Source organism: Nelumbo nucifera, chromosome 4, assembly GCF_055504915.1.
Source record: "Nelumbo nucifera cultivar China Antique chromosome 4, China Antique-T2T, whole genome shotgun sequence".
Taxonomy (NCBI): domain Eukaryota; kingdom Viridiplantae; phylum Streptophyta; class Magnoliopsida; order Proteales; family Nelumbonaceae; genus Nelumbo; species Nelumbo nucifera.
Genome location: NC_142652.1, coordinates 23,196,744 through 23,210,678, shown reverse-complemented (window position 1 = coordinate 23,210,678; position 13,935 = coordinate 23,196,744). Strand labels below are relative to the sequence as shown.

Sequence of the window (13,935 nt, the reverse complement as noted above, 5' to 3'; positions counted from 1 at the left end):
TTTAATTTACCACTTTTTTTGTCATTCTAAGATAATATAAATGTCCAAAATATCAAATATATTGTCACCCACCGACTGATATTCATTAATTAGTTTCCAAGGTCACCAATATCTAAATAAGAGGAATCAGTTTATCTCAGTTATTTGGGAGTTTAAAGTGATATAACAGGTTCCTTGTCAAATTAGCAAACAAAAAATAAATAAATATAAGAATTTAGATTAAAGTAAACTTTGGTTGGGTACCAAAAGTATGAAAAGTATTGATACTTAACCTTGCTCCGGAATTCAGACTCATTCAATGTTTTACAATAACAAGGATTATTTTTCTGGTACATTGCTTCAGCCTTGTTACCTGATATCCATTAATAACACAGAGTCAATGAAGCTAGATTTAGTTATTGACTTGCTACATAGGATAAACAAATTAAAGGTCAATGAAAGAACCGACTAAGATTATGTAGGGTTGTTCATAAGAAGACCCAACCTGAGTCGGCCGGGTTTTTATCAGCACCGGTCGGTTTCGGCTTGTACAAATTTATAAATCGATGATTCGGGTCAGTTTTGGTTTTCTTGTGTGAAAACCGAAATCGAATCGACTTAGTTCTTACTTAACTAAAAATTGAAATATCTGAAAATATTTATTCCAATATCTATATCTAAAAAATATATATTATGAAATATGTCAGATATATATTTCCATAAAATATATATTCCAATATATTTGTATGTATATTTTTGTTTATATATATATATATATATATTTAAAATACATATTTCAATTTTAAATATATTTCCAGAAAACTAGGTGGCCATGGGGGGAATGGATGAACTTAAAGCCAAAACCAACCCAACCCGACTCAAACCGACCAGGTCAGTTTCGGTTTCCATCTCAGATAACCCGACCAGGTCGGATCGGTTAGAAAAACCTTAGTAAACCAATCCAACCCAACCCATAAACAGCCCTACGATTATGATTATGCATGTGAAACTTCTTCTTGGTAGGAGAGCTTTCAATTGACCCATTTTACTATCCAACAATGAGAATGGATCAGTAGAAACAACGATATGGGTCATAAGTAGAAATTTGGTACGTTGAAATTTCATCTCTCAAAAACTTGTCTTCATAAGCAAAACTTTTTATGTCATTTGACAAAGGAGCCCCTCTTGTCATCACTCATTGACCCAATATTGAATAATTTGACAAATTATTTTGTTGGTTGAATTTCCTGGCCAATGAATATTAATAAACAAGAACCTAGCTAGGGTCTCACACATCCATCAATGAGAATGTTCTCTTCTGAACCAACTTTGTCGTGTGTGCAAAGGTTGTCAATCCGTAAACTCTTCGCCTTCCTTGTTCGAAATTAAAGGGGTTTGATTTTGATCCATCGGTCCATGATTTAAATTCTCTTATTCAAATGACTATTTTGGTTGTTCAAATTTTCAAAGTTGGGACTTGGGAGAGATTTGTTAGGTTCATGAACCAATCAGAATCTTTTTTTTCTTTGTTGTGCACTACATTATTGGACATCGTATTGGAGGTTTGAGTCTTTGTTCGTTGCAGAGACAGAGACGGGACCTTGGAAAGACAAAAGGGGACCCTTGAAACCATTTGGAAAGACTGAGACACTATTGAAGAGACCGAGAATCTTATTCTTAGTGGTGGATCGGGAATTTTAACCACTGACCATAGAAAATGCCTCATCTCTAGATGTCTCTCCATCTCTGATAAGTATATCAATCTTTTTTTTTTTTAATTCTTCTAGATGCCTCTCCACTCTGGTCAGTAGATGTAGATCAATCTTTTTGTTCTTTTTATTTTAACCCCCAAACTTTATTTTGGTAGATGTCTCTCTATCACATTGCTACCAGAAAAAAATAAGTGATGGTCTTTTTTTATTATTCTAACTTCTAGATGGTGAGTGTCTAACATTTTTTAGCTTTAAATGTGCGAGGCCCCATGTTCAAACCCACCATGACTCTGATGTCTCCCCACTTGCCGTGCAGCATGGGGCAAGTGTTTCTTCAATTCACCACTAAAATATATACAATAAGGTTTCTTAATTAAGGGATCGTTTGGCAAATCTTTTTTGAAAGATCTTTTGGAGTTTTAACAATCAATCTCCAAGGTCCAGGGCAATACTGAAATTCTAGTCCGGTTCAATGTTTCAAGAAAACCCACATTGCATATACCTCAGGTCTCACCCTGGCAGCTGAGACAAGCCACCCCAACCAATTTGGCAGCATACCAGTGTCAGCCTTGGCAGGATAAATCTTCACAGATCTATCCAACGGTTGTGAAGATTCTAAACTAACACGAGTCTCATATGTGTCCAGTTTAAGGGTATTACACAGAAACGCACTGCAATAACATGAATCAAATATATATACTTTATTCATTTACAATAAATGTCATAATGTACATCATTTTGATTGGAGCTAAGGGCATACACTGTCTAACATATGGAACTGGGGCCCACCATAAAAGTGGGACCTAGCTATTATGTATGAGATGTATGGTGGTATGGTGTTATAACAAATTTTGTTGGCACAAGATCTGCGCTCAACCTGTTCTAGTACAGCTGTACAAATTACTCACCCAGTCGATAGCTTCCTTGTACTTCATTTAATTGGTTTGGTGTCCCTCCAAGGTGCCAATAAGCTAGTTGGTAAGGTTTACTGCCGCTTGCACTTGGGTCGGGGGGGGGGGGGGTTATAGTTTTGGAGGATAGGCTACCTCTGTTGTGTAGTCCTTCAAAGAAAAAAAAAAAGTTTGGCGTCTCAGTAATCTTAATTAATGCTGATATCCCCTTTAAACACAGTTTCTACATGGTCTAAACCATTACTAAAAAGCTAAACATATGGATGGCACTATCGGTCGTACTTCTTCAGGTATTGGTTTAATAATTTGAGATTATCTTGGACAATTTGGCTATGCTTGATAGGGGTGAGAACAAAAAACCGAAAAATCAAATCGAAAATCTGGTCAATTTGATATTTTAAAAAAACTGAATGTACTGGTTTGGTTTTGGTTAACTAATATATAAAATTGATGGTTAACCAAACCGACTGGTATACATATAATTTTATATATAATTATGTATAATATATTGTTTATATTTTATATATCATAAATTAATGAATATGCACTATATACCTATAATATATAATATATTATTTATTATTTAAATTATAATATTATTATATATTTATATATTATTTATATTATATATTATAAATATAAAAAATCAAAAAATTGACAAACCAAACCAATGGTTAACTGATCAACTTCAATTCAGTTTCGGTTACTGGTTTTCTAAAAACTGGTATGACCAATTCGATTTAAAAAATAGACCCACAGTTTCGAACTATGAGCACCCCTAATGCTCGAGGTATCCCCATCTAAACTTATGCCCCTCCTCTCAACTAAAGTAGGTGCATTTCTTGAAGGTCCAATATGTGTGATTAAGTTAGGGGTGATGGACCTTAGTATCAAGTGTGATGCTGAGACCTAAGATAATTGTTATCTTCATATGTGTAGGACTAAGGATAGCTACCACATACTCGGATGGGCCTACTCAGAATTTTCTATTGAACATGATTTTGTTAGGAAATTGTTAATTCGCCTTTATTTTATGTGCAGCTAAATGGAGTTTTAGTAATTCAAATTCGGACATATTTGAAGCTCTTGCTATTGGCTTACTAATATTCATATGATTCATTTGGTTTGCAGGAACAAAGGTTTAGAATTGGAATTAGAATAGGTCATTCTGATTCCAATTGTTTGGTTGGACAGATTTGGAATCCTATTCTCATTCTTGGTGGAATGACATTCTCCCATTTGAGGGAAGGGCCATTCCCTCCCTCATTCCAGGTGGAATGAAATCTAAGATCATATTTGCTCTTCATAGAACATGCCTCACACCAACTTCATAACGCATCACAACCATGAATTGAGAACATCTCCTATATTTGATGTTACCATTCATGGGAAGATGTTCTTAATGCATGGCTGTGATGAGCAATGAATTTGGTATGTGACACTCATTGTGATGAGCAAATCCGAATTCATAAAATCAAATTCCAACTTATTTCAATTCCTGTCTAAACCAAACAAACAATGGGAATAGATCATTCCAATTCCAATTCCGTATGTTTTTTATTATGATTCCGATTCCCATTACAAACCAAATGAACCCTTATTCTATTCCACTCAGTCATCTCACAACCCTAATTAATTTGGGTGTGGTCTCTAATGTTGCAAGTTACAAAATACAAAATAGGGAAAAATCCTGATTAATACCCTATACTTTGGGTTTAGTGTCACTTTGGTCCTTGAACTTTAAAATACGATAGTTCAATACCCAAACTTTCAAAATGTGACAATCCAGTACTTGCCGTTAATCAACAATTAACCTGTCATTTGAAAATGACACAAATGCCCTTCGAGTGTCATTTAATTTTCTTTATCAACTATCTAAACATTGACAAAAAATTAATAGTCCCAAATCCTTGCTTCTTCCATTCAAGAAAATTAGGGTTACATTGAATAGGCATTTTGATGATCCCAACTTTCTTGAATAGAAGAGGCACGGATTTGGAACTATAATTTTGTTGTCAATATTTGGATGGTTGATAAAGAAAATTAGATGTCATTCGAAAGACATTTGTGTCATTTTAAAATGTCACTTAACGGCTGATTAATAGTTAGTTAATGACATATAATTTATTGTTATGTTTTGAAAGTTCAATACTAAATTATCGCATTTTAAAGTCCGAGTACCAAAGTGATACTAAACCCAAAATACAAGATACTAATCGGGAATTTTCCCTACAAAATACCATACATCTCGACTTAGCGCGTATTGGACTCGACGGAGAAATCATTCAAGTCTAAACGCAGACGATCTCCAACTCCAAATTCACACCCCTACGAGTCTCTGACACTTCACACCCTAAGTCGGTTGCCCTTCTGCTTGCTTGCGGGTGGTTCGCTTCTTATTTTCCGTCCTCCCTTCTTTGTCAGTTTCAGACTCGTACTCCTTTCTCTAAACAAAGAAGGGAGAAGAAGAAGAAACTAAACTTGTTGTTTCTTCGCTTCTCTCTTCTCTTATCATTAGCAGATTACCATTAAAATACTTTTCTGAGGTCGAAGATACTATCAATGGCGACGCGTTCGCATGCTCTGGCTGTCAAGTCTCTGAACAAGTCCACCGGACGTAAGCGTTTTGTGGTACGCACTCTAAGCTGTACTCTGTTTTCCTTCCTTTCAGATTTGAACTGTCCCACGGTGTTGTTTCATTATTGGATGTTTATTTTTACTTGTTTCTGGCCACTGAATGTTCACAATTCGGGTTTCGACTTGCTTCTCCAGTTCAAGACTTTCTCCCAACGAGTGGAAGAAATCGACATAAACGTCTACCGAAGTCTCGACCCATTGAAATCGGAGCCTTCCAAAGGGTCTTCTTTTTTCAGAGACTGCCTTGTAGAATGGCGGGTATGGTTTATTTATCACATGCTCTCTCTCTCTCTCTCTCTCTCTAATTATAATATTTGTTTTCGTGATAACTAGTGGTGATGAAATAATTTTTGCGACAGCAAGGTGGAAACCCAAAAGCTTTTAATTGACATAGAAACTTAAGTAGCTAATGTTGCTTAGTTATTCCTATCAATTAGTTGTGAGTAACAAATAACAATACTGCAAAAGCAAAGTGGTCATAGTGATACCTTCCAAGCAGTTGCTATTGTGGGCATCAGCAAAGAAAAGGGGGACCCTTCTAGAGTGCTCGTGTGGCTGGATAGTACGAGCCACTAAGATAATACAATTATAACTTGATATTAGTTTTGCTGACTAAGTTGATTACAAGACTTGAATTTAATGTGGCTTGGTATAAAAAGGAAATAATTGTATGGGCCTATTTGGAAGGTTGTGCTGCAACATTTCTGGCTGCTGTCTGTTGAGGACATTAACATGAGAGGGAAGTTGGGTTACATATAGAGTCATTGCATCCAGTGCCAGCATTTCCAAGCAGATTTTCTATGGGTTTGCATGCTAGATCTATCCGTGGTATTAGGGCACAATCTTGTTTAGCTACCTAAGAGGGCTAGAATGACCCTTGGGAAGTGTTTTACCAGAGACAAGCTAATAAGTAGAGCTCTATAGGTATAGTGCTGGACAATTAAGGCTGTGTGTTTTGCCCCTGTGAGCTGGTATCCGCCAATCATCCATTTTTGCATTGTGATTTTTCATCCATAATTTGGTTTACAGCCTTGAACACATTTGGCTGGAATGGGTGCTTCCCACAATCAACTCTGGGCTTCATTAGAAGCTGAAGCTGGTAGATGTCAGGATTAAGTAAAAGGGGAAAAATTGTTTGGAATTTGACACCAATGGCTGTATTGTGGTGCATATGGGAAGAAAGGAATGCTTGATTGTTTGATTACATCAGATCAAGTGATTTGGTGGTGATGGCAGCAACTAAAGGAAAGTTATGTTCACGGTTGTCTGTGAATAAGCTAATAAGGAGTTCAAAAGCATAGGCCATAGCAGTTTTTTTTTTTTTTTGATAAGGATATCATACTGGTGTTATATGGTTGCTTGGGTGATACAGATATTCTGTTATGTTTCGGTTCACATATCTGTTGTGATTTCCCAATCTCATTTGATAGTCAATACAATACATTATATTACCTTCTTCAAAAAAAAAGAGAGCAAAAAATTAAATCATGATGGTAGGGCAAGAAGAAATGGCTGAGTAATTGGCTGAAGAAAAGGGGTGCAGTATTGTCAAACTCCCAACCATCTATTTGAGGCTGCTTGTTGGTGCCAAAGTCAATTCCAAGAAAATCTGGGTTACCATTATAGAAAGATTTGACAAAAGATTGGCATCATGGAAGGTAAGGTATTTGTCAAAAGCTGGAAAACTTACACTAAGCAAGAGTGACCTTTGTTCTTGTTTAAGTTGCCTTCTTCAGTGGCAATACTCCTAGAAAGGAGAATGAGAACATTCTGATGGGCTGGTTGGAAAGACAGCTACAAATTCCACTTGGTGAACGGAGCAAAGTCTGCACATCCAAGAAATGTGGTGGACTGGCGATAAGGAACCTTAAGAAAACAAACAAAACTCTCCTAGGAAAATGGTGTTGGTGTTATAACAAGAAACAGTCAACCTATTGGAGAAAGATAATCACAAACAATTATGGGTCCAATAGTAGGGAATGGTACCCATATTCTGCTTTCTCTCCCTTGTGCAATTTGGAAAGCCATCCAAACAATTTACTCTGATTTCTATACAGCAATCAAGTAAAAAAATGGGTAAAGGTAACAAAGTGCAGTTCTGAACTGATAAATGGACAGCAGCAGATTCATCTTTAGCTGAACTTCTCCCCTCCTTGATTAATTTGGTTCTCAACAAGGAAGCCACAATAAAAGAAAGCTATAGGTGAGAATGGAGTATGATGGGGGCCTATATTCAGAAGAAATTTAAATAATTGGGAAATTTCTCCAATTACAGAGCTGTTAGCCTGTTAGGCATGGTGCTGGTTATTCAGTCAGATGTCTTGGCAGATTTTCAAAGGGTATGGGTTTGGGAAAAATCAGGAGAATTTTCTGTCCAATCCTTGTATAAGCTCTTATCTCAGCAGCAATATGAGACCCCTTTCCCTGGTCAAGAATCTGGTGTAAATATATCCCTTTCAAAGTAGCTTTCCTAGTTTAGACTGCTACCCTTGGTAAGCGATTACTGCTGATAAATTGATTTGGAGAGGTATGAACTGGATCAGTGACAATTGCAGCCTTTGTGTGACTTGTCACTGAGTCTTCGGATCATCTTTTTATCCTCTGAAGTTTTGCTCATCAGCTGTGGAATATGGCTTCAGATCATCTTTTTATCATCTGCAAGTATGTCAACCTGGCTCCTTTTTTCAGCTATTCCAAGGATGGGGGCTTCAGGGTTTAAATAGAAAAGGGGGAATTCTGTGGAGTACAATACCTGCTGCAATCATTTGGGTCATGTGAAGGAAAGGGACCAGAGAATATTTGAAAATAAGCAGAACATTGATATAGTAAAGAAGAATATCAAAGGCACCTTATGTTCATGACTAAGTATTTCAATTTTTTGTTAGCACTTTTTTGTACAGTCCAATGTATGGCTCCTCAATGTACTCATATATATATATAGTTTACCTTAATACAATATAATACTTTCTTAAAAAAAGTGAAATAACTTCAGTTCTGGTTTCTGGTTTTACATTATATTGCCAAATTGGTCATATAGAACTTGTTGAAGGATTGTTTAACTCATGTTTTTTTATACAAGGAGAACATTGATTTTTTAATACCTATTTACGGGGCTTCATCGGTGTTGATATTCTGTTCATTCTTTATTATAATATGATTCTCCCTCTTTGTTCTATCTTCTATTTCTATGTGAGTTCTCCGCCTTTCTAAGTAATATACTCTTCTTCAGCAGTGGTGCCTGAATTGTCTACAATCTCATGTTGTAGAACCTTCTTCTACAATCTTACTCTTCTACTTAAACAGCTAACAGTCTACCTTAGCCAATTTACCAGCTCAAGCAAAAATTTTCATTGTCCCATGTCTACAGGTAGATGAAGTACTACTCAAGGTTAAAAAATCACAATGTTTCGGTCCGTATTGGTGAATATGTATTGTTCCCGCGATATCCCGATATGTTGAGTTCTACAAATCCAATAGTATCGTTTCTTTTTGTCTGTATCAAATCGATATGGGCCCGTATTGGGTCATTTCGGGCCTGTATCGACTGAGTTACTGATACAGGATCAACATGGGCCATTTTTTTGAGTGTATTGGATGGTACATCTAAGATTAGCTTATATCTATCACTAGTAACCCCAATAATTACTTTATCTTTCTAATAACTCCTACATTTAAGACAACTTGCCCTGAATAACTCCTATAACTCCTAATCCCCTATAATTACTCCCTTAATTACTCCTTTTCTCTCTTAATTAATTATTACATTTAAGACAATATTCAAATTCAAATTTAATTTGGCCTGCCATTAAAGAAATATTTAAATTCGAAGTTGACTTGCCATTAAACCAACCTGTTTAAAACTACAAATAGGAGATAAGAAGAATTGAACCCTGGTAATTTGATTGTAATAACCATAAACAAACCACTATGCCATATTCTAATTGTTGATAATTTTTTTTTGATCAGAAACGGTAACTTAATTAGATAATATTTAATATAATACACTCTCACCACCCAAGATAAGGGTGTTGACCCTTAGAAGAATGTTTTCAAATTACAGAACAGCACAAAACAAGTTTTCCCTGAAAGTTCATTGCTTTGCCAAGGTGTCGGCTAATTCATTTGCTGATCTCCTTGTCCACCTGAACCGTACCCCAACCTCCCTTGCTAAGCAAGTTACTTCCCTCAAGAGTTGATGATGTACCCAGACCCCCAAGTTGTATGACTGCATCCACCCAGTTAATAATTTAGAGTCCCCTTCTGCCTCAATCTGGTGTAGGCCCAATTGCTTAGCCATCCTTAAGCCTTGGAGCAGGGCCAAAATTTCTGCTCTCAAAGAGTCTCCAACACCTATTGGACCAGAATACAGTGCAATCAATCTGTCCTCCCTATCTTTGAAAGCTCCTCCCACTCCGGAGGGACCTGGGTTGCCTAAAGAGCTTCCATCAAAATTCAGCTTCACCCATTGTTGTGGAGGAGGGATCCATTGATCCTTTATCACAGACTATGATGAAGAAGAACTTGCCACAATGTGGAAATAGGAATGACAATAATGATTCAACATAAGCATCATGGAACGGAGATCTTTGAATGTCGGATCAAAATCCTTTGAAATTAAATGAAGCTTTAATCAAAAAGATGATTTCATACTAACGGAAAGGGGCAAGGGAGCTTGGACACAGATAGTTTTGTCTTGTGAGGACATTCTATGGACTAGATCCTACATCCAGGAAGCTCTGGAAATTGAATGAAGACATTTAGCAAATCGTAAGAGAGCGTTCAAGGGAAGAATCCTATGTTTACAACTTAAATCAAATACCTGGGGCAGATTCATCCGTCTGAGCAGATGGGAAAAATCAGACAAGGGAAGAAACATTTGTATCCCAGAAGAACCAACTTCCGGTGGCTGGAACTCCTTCATCCAATTTTTGGGCTGGGTTGTTCCACCTAGAATGAAACCCTGCCATACTAATCTCATGCAAGAAGCCTTTCCATCGCTCCAAGTCAAAAGCAAAATCATAAAATCCGGAGGGTCTGCATTTCTTTTGATTGCACATCAGGGAAAGCCATTTGGAATCTGGAGTTTGGCTTTTGTATGTACGAAAACACCTGCGTTAAGTTGGGATGAAGTTGAAGCCGGACTGCCTGCAAATTTGCATTCTGAATCCATGTTGAAACTGCGCCCTTTTGAACAAAACAAAGCAGTTGGCTTTGCCCCTTCGGAAGACTTGATTATCTCTTGGACCAAGCTCAAAGCAATCTTCGTTTTTGGTGATTGGGTTCAAATTGAACGCTGGTGGCCAAAGATTAATGCAGTCCCTGATCAGTTGAGGTTCAACGGTTGGCTTGAGTTAAGAGGGCTTCCATTCCACCTCTGGACGAAGGAAATTATTTCTCTGATAGGAGACACCTGTGGAGGTCTTGAAGACATAGATCCCCGATCTTTGAATTTCTTTGAGTTAAGTTTTGCTAGAATCAGGGTGAAAAACTGTGGTATTCATGCCATCCCTCGTTCAATCCCAGTTCTGGATAGAAATGTCTGGTTCTACATCTCTAAGGAGGTGGAGAAGACGAACGAGTCACCTTCCGGTCTCTCCGAGTCAACTCACTCAAAGGTCTCTCCTCCACGTGGCACTTCCACCTTTGTCGCTCAAAGATCTAGTCGCAGTAGAGGCATGCACAGAGAAATCGGAAAGTCGGTGGTGGCTCCTCATGAATCTGCGCGGGAGCTCTCCTCCTCCAAATCTAAAGACGTAGTGGAGCTCAAAAGACGTGAAGAAGTTGGATAGGCGCAACCCCTTATTAAAAAGTCTCAAATCTCAAAAGCTCCCTACTTCCAGGATTGCCAATATTGTCCCAACTCCTAGCCGGTTTGAAAACTTGGGCCGCTCTTCTCAAACCCAAGGCCCACATAAGTCTTCCGGCCCATCTAGCACCTTAAGCCCACCAGCAACCCCCACTTTCAGCCAGGCGGTTCCCGAAACTCCTCCCAGTTCAGGCCGGTATCTGGGTAAAGTTTTCATGGCTCCAACTCCGTCCGTGAGCTCTGACATGCCATCCGCCAGTGAAGAAGAAGACACAGAGGACGACCTCAGCTCGTATGCTACTGAAGTAGATGTAGACCCTCGTGAGTTCGCTCTTAAAAGAGTTAAAGACCTGTTTGCAGACAAAGGGAGTTGGGGATGTGTGGAGATTCTCGAACAGACCTAGTTAATCGATCCAAGCTACGGAATGTCTTCAGAATCAGACCCCCCTGTTCGCAGACAAGGGAGAGATTCGTCACCCTCCTTTCTTGATCAAAACCATAAATCGCACTCAGGGAGTTCCCCCGCCCCCCATTCGGTTCTGTCTTCTCTTCAGCCTCCTTTTTCTTGCTCTGCTTCTTCATCTCACTGTCTTTTTTCCCCTTCCACTTTCAGGTTCAAATGAGTTGCCATCCCACCCAATGCAGATCGTTCCAATTCAGATAGTTGTTCCACCAAGCAGTGGAAGGAAGGAGACAGAGAATTTGGGAATGAACAATATAGCCGGAACTTTGGGAATTGTGAGAAAAGACAAAGAAGATGAAAAGGAGAGAATCCTTAATAAAGAGGTGACTAAATCTGGAAAGGTCCAGGAGAAGAACACAAAAAAGGTCCTAAAAAAGAACTAAAATGGCTTCAGTGGGGTATAAGGGATCGCATCTCAAAAGGAAATAGGATGAATAAGAGGAAATCTGTCAAAGTGACTCAATGAAGATACTAATGTTAGGGGTTTGGGAGGTCAGCTCAAAAGAAGCTTAGTGAAAGAAACATTGAAGAGAGAAAATCCAGATATAATTGTCCTTCAGGAATAAAAAAAAGAAGTCATCAATAGAAAACTTATGAAAGCCATATGGGGAATAAGGGATAGAAAATGGACTGCTGTTCCAGCTGTGGGGTCCGCTGGAGGTATCATTCTAGCATGGAAGGAAGATGAAATTTTAGGCTTGGAGATCGACAGAGGTGAATTCTCCATCTCGGTTCTGTTCACTAATATTAAAGATGACTTCAGCTGGATCCTCACTGGTGTGTATGGTCCTAACTCTCCCTCTGATAGAGTGAGGTTTTGGGCTGAGTTGGAGTCCCTGCATGAGGAGGACATACCATGGTGTTTGGTGGGTGATTTCAATGTCACCAGGTTCAGTTCAGAACATTCTAATGGTAGAACCCCAACCAGAAGCATGAGAAATTTCTCTAATTTTATTGACAGACACAATCTATGTGATCTCCCTCTTACCAATGGACTTTTTACCTGGTTAAACATGCAGGAAAATGCCATAAGCTGCAGACTTGACAGATTTTTATTATCTCAGGATTGGTTGGAGAGATTTCCAAATCTGTGTCAAGAACTTCGTCCAAGTTGTACCTCAGACCACTGGCCCATATTGCTGAACACCGAAAGAATAATTAAAAGAAAAACCCCATTCAGATTGGAAAAATTCTGGCTACAACACAAAGATTTCAGTAAAAAGGTTGCAACATGGTGAGAAGACCGCAAAGTAGAGGGTTGGGCTGGATTCAGACTTCTTCAGAAACTAAAAGCTTTGAAGTAAAATCTTAAAGCTTGGGGAAGAGAAGAATTTAAAGCTGTTGAAGAAGAGAAAAAAAGAATACTTTCGGAATTAGAGGACTTGGACAATAGAGAGCAAAATGGGACCCTCAATGCCTTAAACAGAAATAAAAGAGCAGAATTAAGAAAGGATTGGGAGCAACTAGTTAGAAGGGAAGAGATCTATTGGAGACAAAGATCAAGAGTGAGATGGTTGAAAGAAGGGGACAATAATTCCATATTTTTTCACACCTATGCCTTGGGAAGAAGTAGGAAGAATTTTATTTCTAAGCTCAATCTTAATCAGAGAGAAGTGGAGAATCCTGAGGAAATTTCTGAAGCTTTCCTTTCTTTCTTTAAAAACCTTAACTCCAAGGATAGTGAAAATCAATTCACAATATTTAATTGGGATGGCACTACCCTTTCAGCTGAAAAGAGGGATTGGTTGGAAATAAGTTTTGAAGAGGGAAGAAGTCAAGAAGACTATTTTCAGCATGGACGGTGATAGGGCTCCAGGGCTGGATGGCTTCCCTATCCTTTTCTTCCAAAAATGTTGGGAAATTGTAGAGTCAGATCTCGTGGAGTTTTTCAGGGACTTCAATTCATCCGCCATTGTTAACAAGGGCCTTAACTCTACCTTTCTCTGCCTCATCCCTAAGAAAGGGGGAGTTTTGGAAGTTAAAGACTTTAGACCCATAAGTTTGGTTGGGAGCAAATACAAAATTTTGGCGAAGGTTCTGGCCAACAGACTTAATGAAGTCCTTGAAGATCTAATTTCCCCAAATCAATTAGCTTTTGTTAAAGGAAGACAAATTGTGGACGGCATTCTTATTGCAAATGAGTGTGTAGAAGACAGAAAATCCTCTGGGATCCCGGGGGTCCTTGTGAAACTTGATCTTGAGAAGGCGTACGACAAAGTGGATTAGGACTGCATTCTTGATTGCTTAAGGCTAGGAGGTTTTGGGAGAAACTGGATCAGGTGGATTAAAGGTTGTATTGGCTCTCCATGGTTTTCAGTATTGATAAATGGTGAAGCGAAAGGTTATTTCAAGGCAAGCAGGGGTCTAAGACAAGGTTGCCCTCTTTCCCCTTTACTTTCCATTTTGGTGATGGATATATTTAATTAT

The 13,935-nt window shown here is 38.3% G+C and overlaps 1 protein-coding gene across 1 annotated transcript in view; it reads left to right on the top strand.

Moving 5' to 3' along the window:
• Positions 1-5,007: 5,007 nt before the first annotated feature.
• The window catches only part of LOC104597815 (ARM repeat superfamily protein), an 82,527-nt gene continuing 73,599 nt past the window's right edge, over positions 5,008-13,935 (top strand). The window contains exons 1-2 of the mRNA XM_010259540.3: positions 5,008-5,233; positions 5,375-5,497. Of these exons, the coding sequence (XP_010257842.1) occupies positions 5,165-5,233; positions 5,375-5,497 (192 nt within the window). The 5' untranslated portion in view covers positions 5,008-5,164. The remainder of the gene's footprint in view (positions 5,234-5,374; positions 5,498-13,935) is intronic.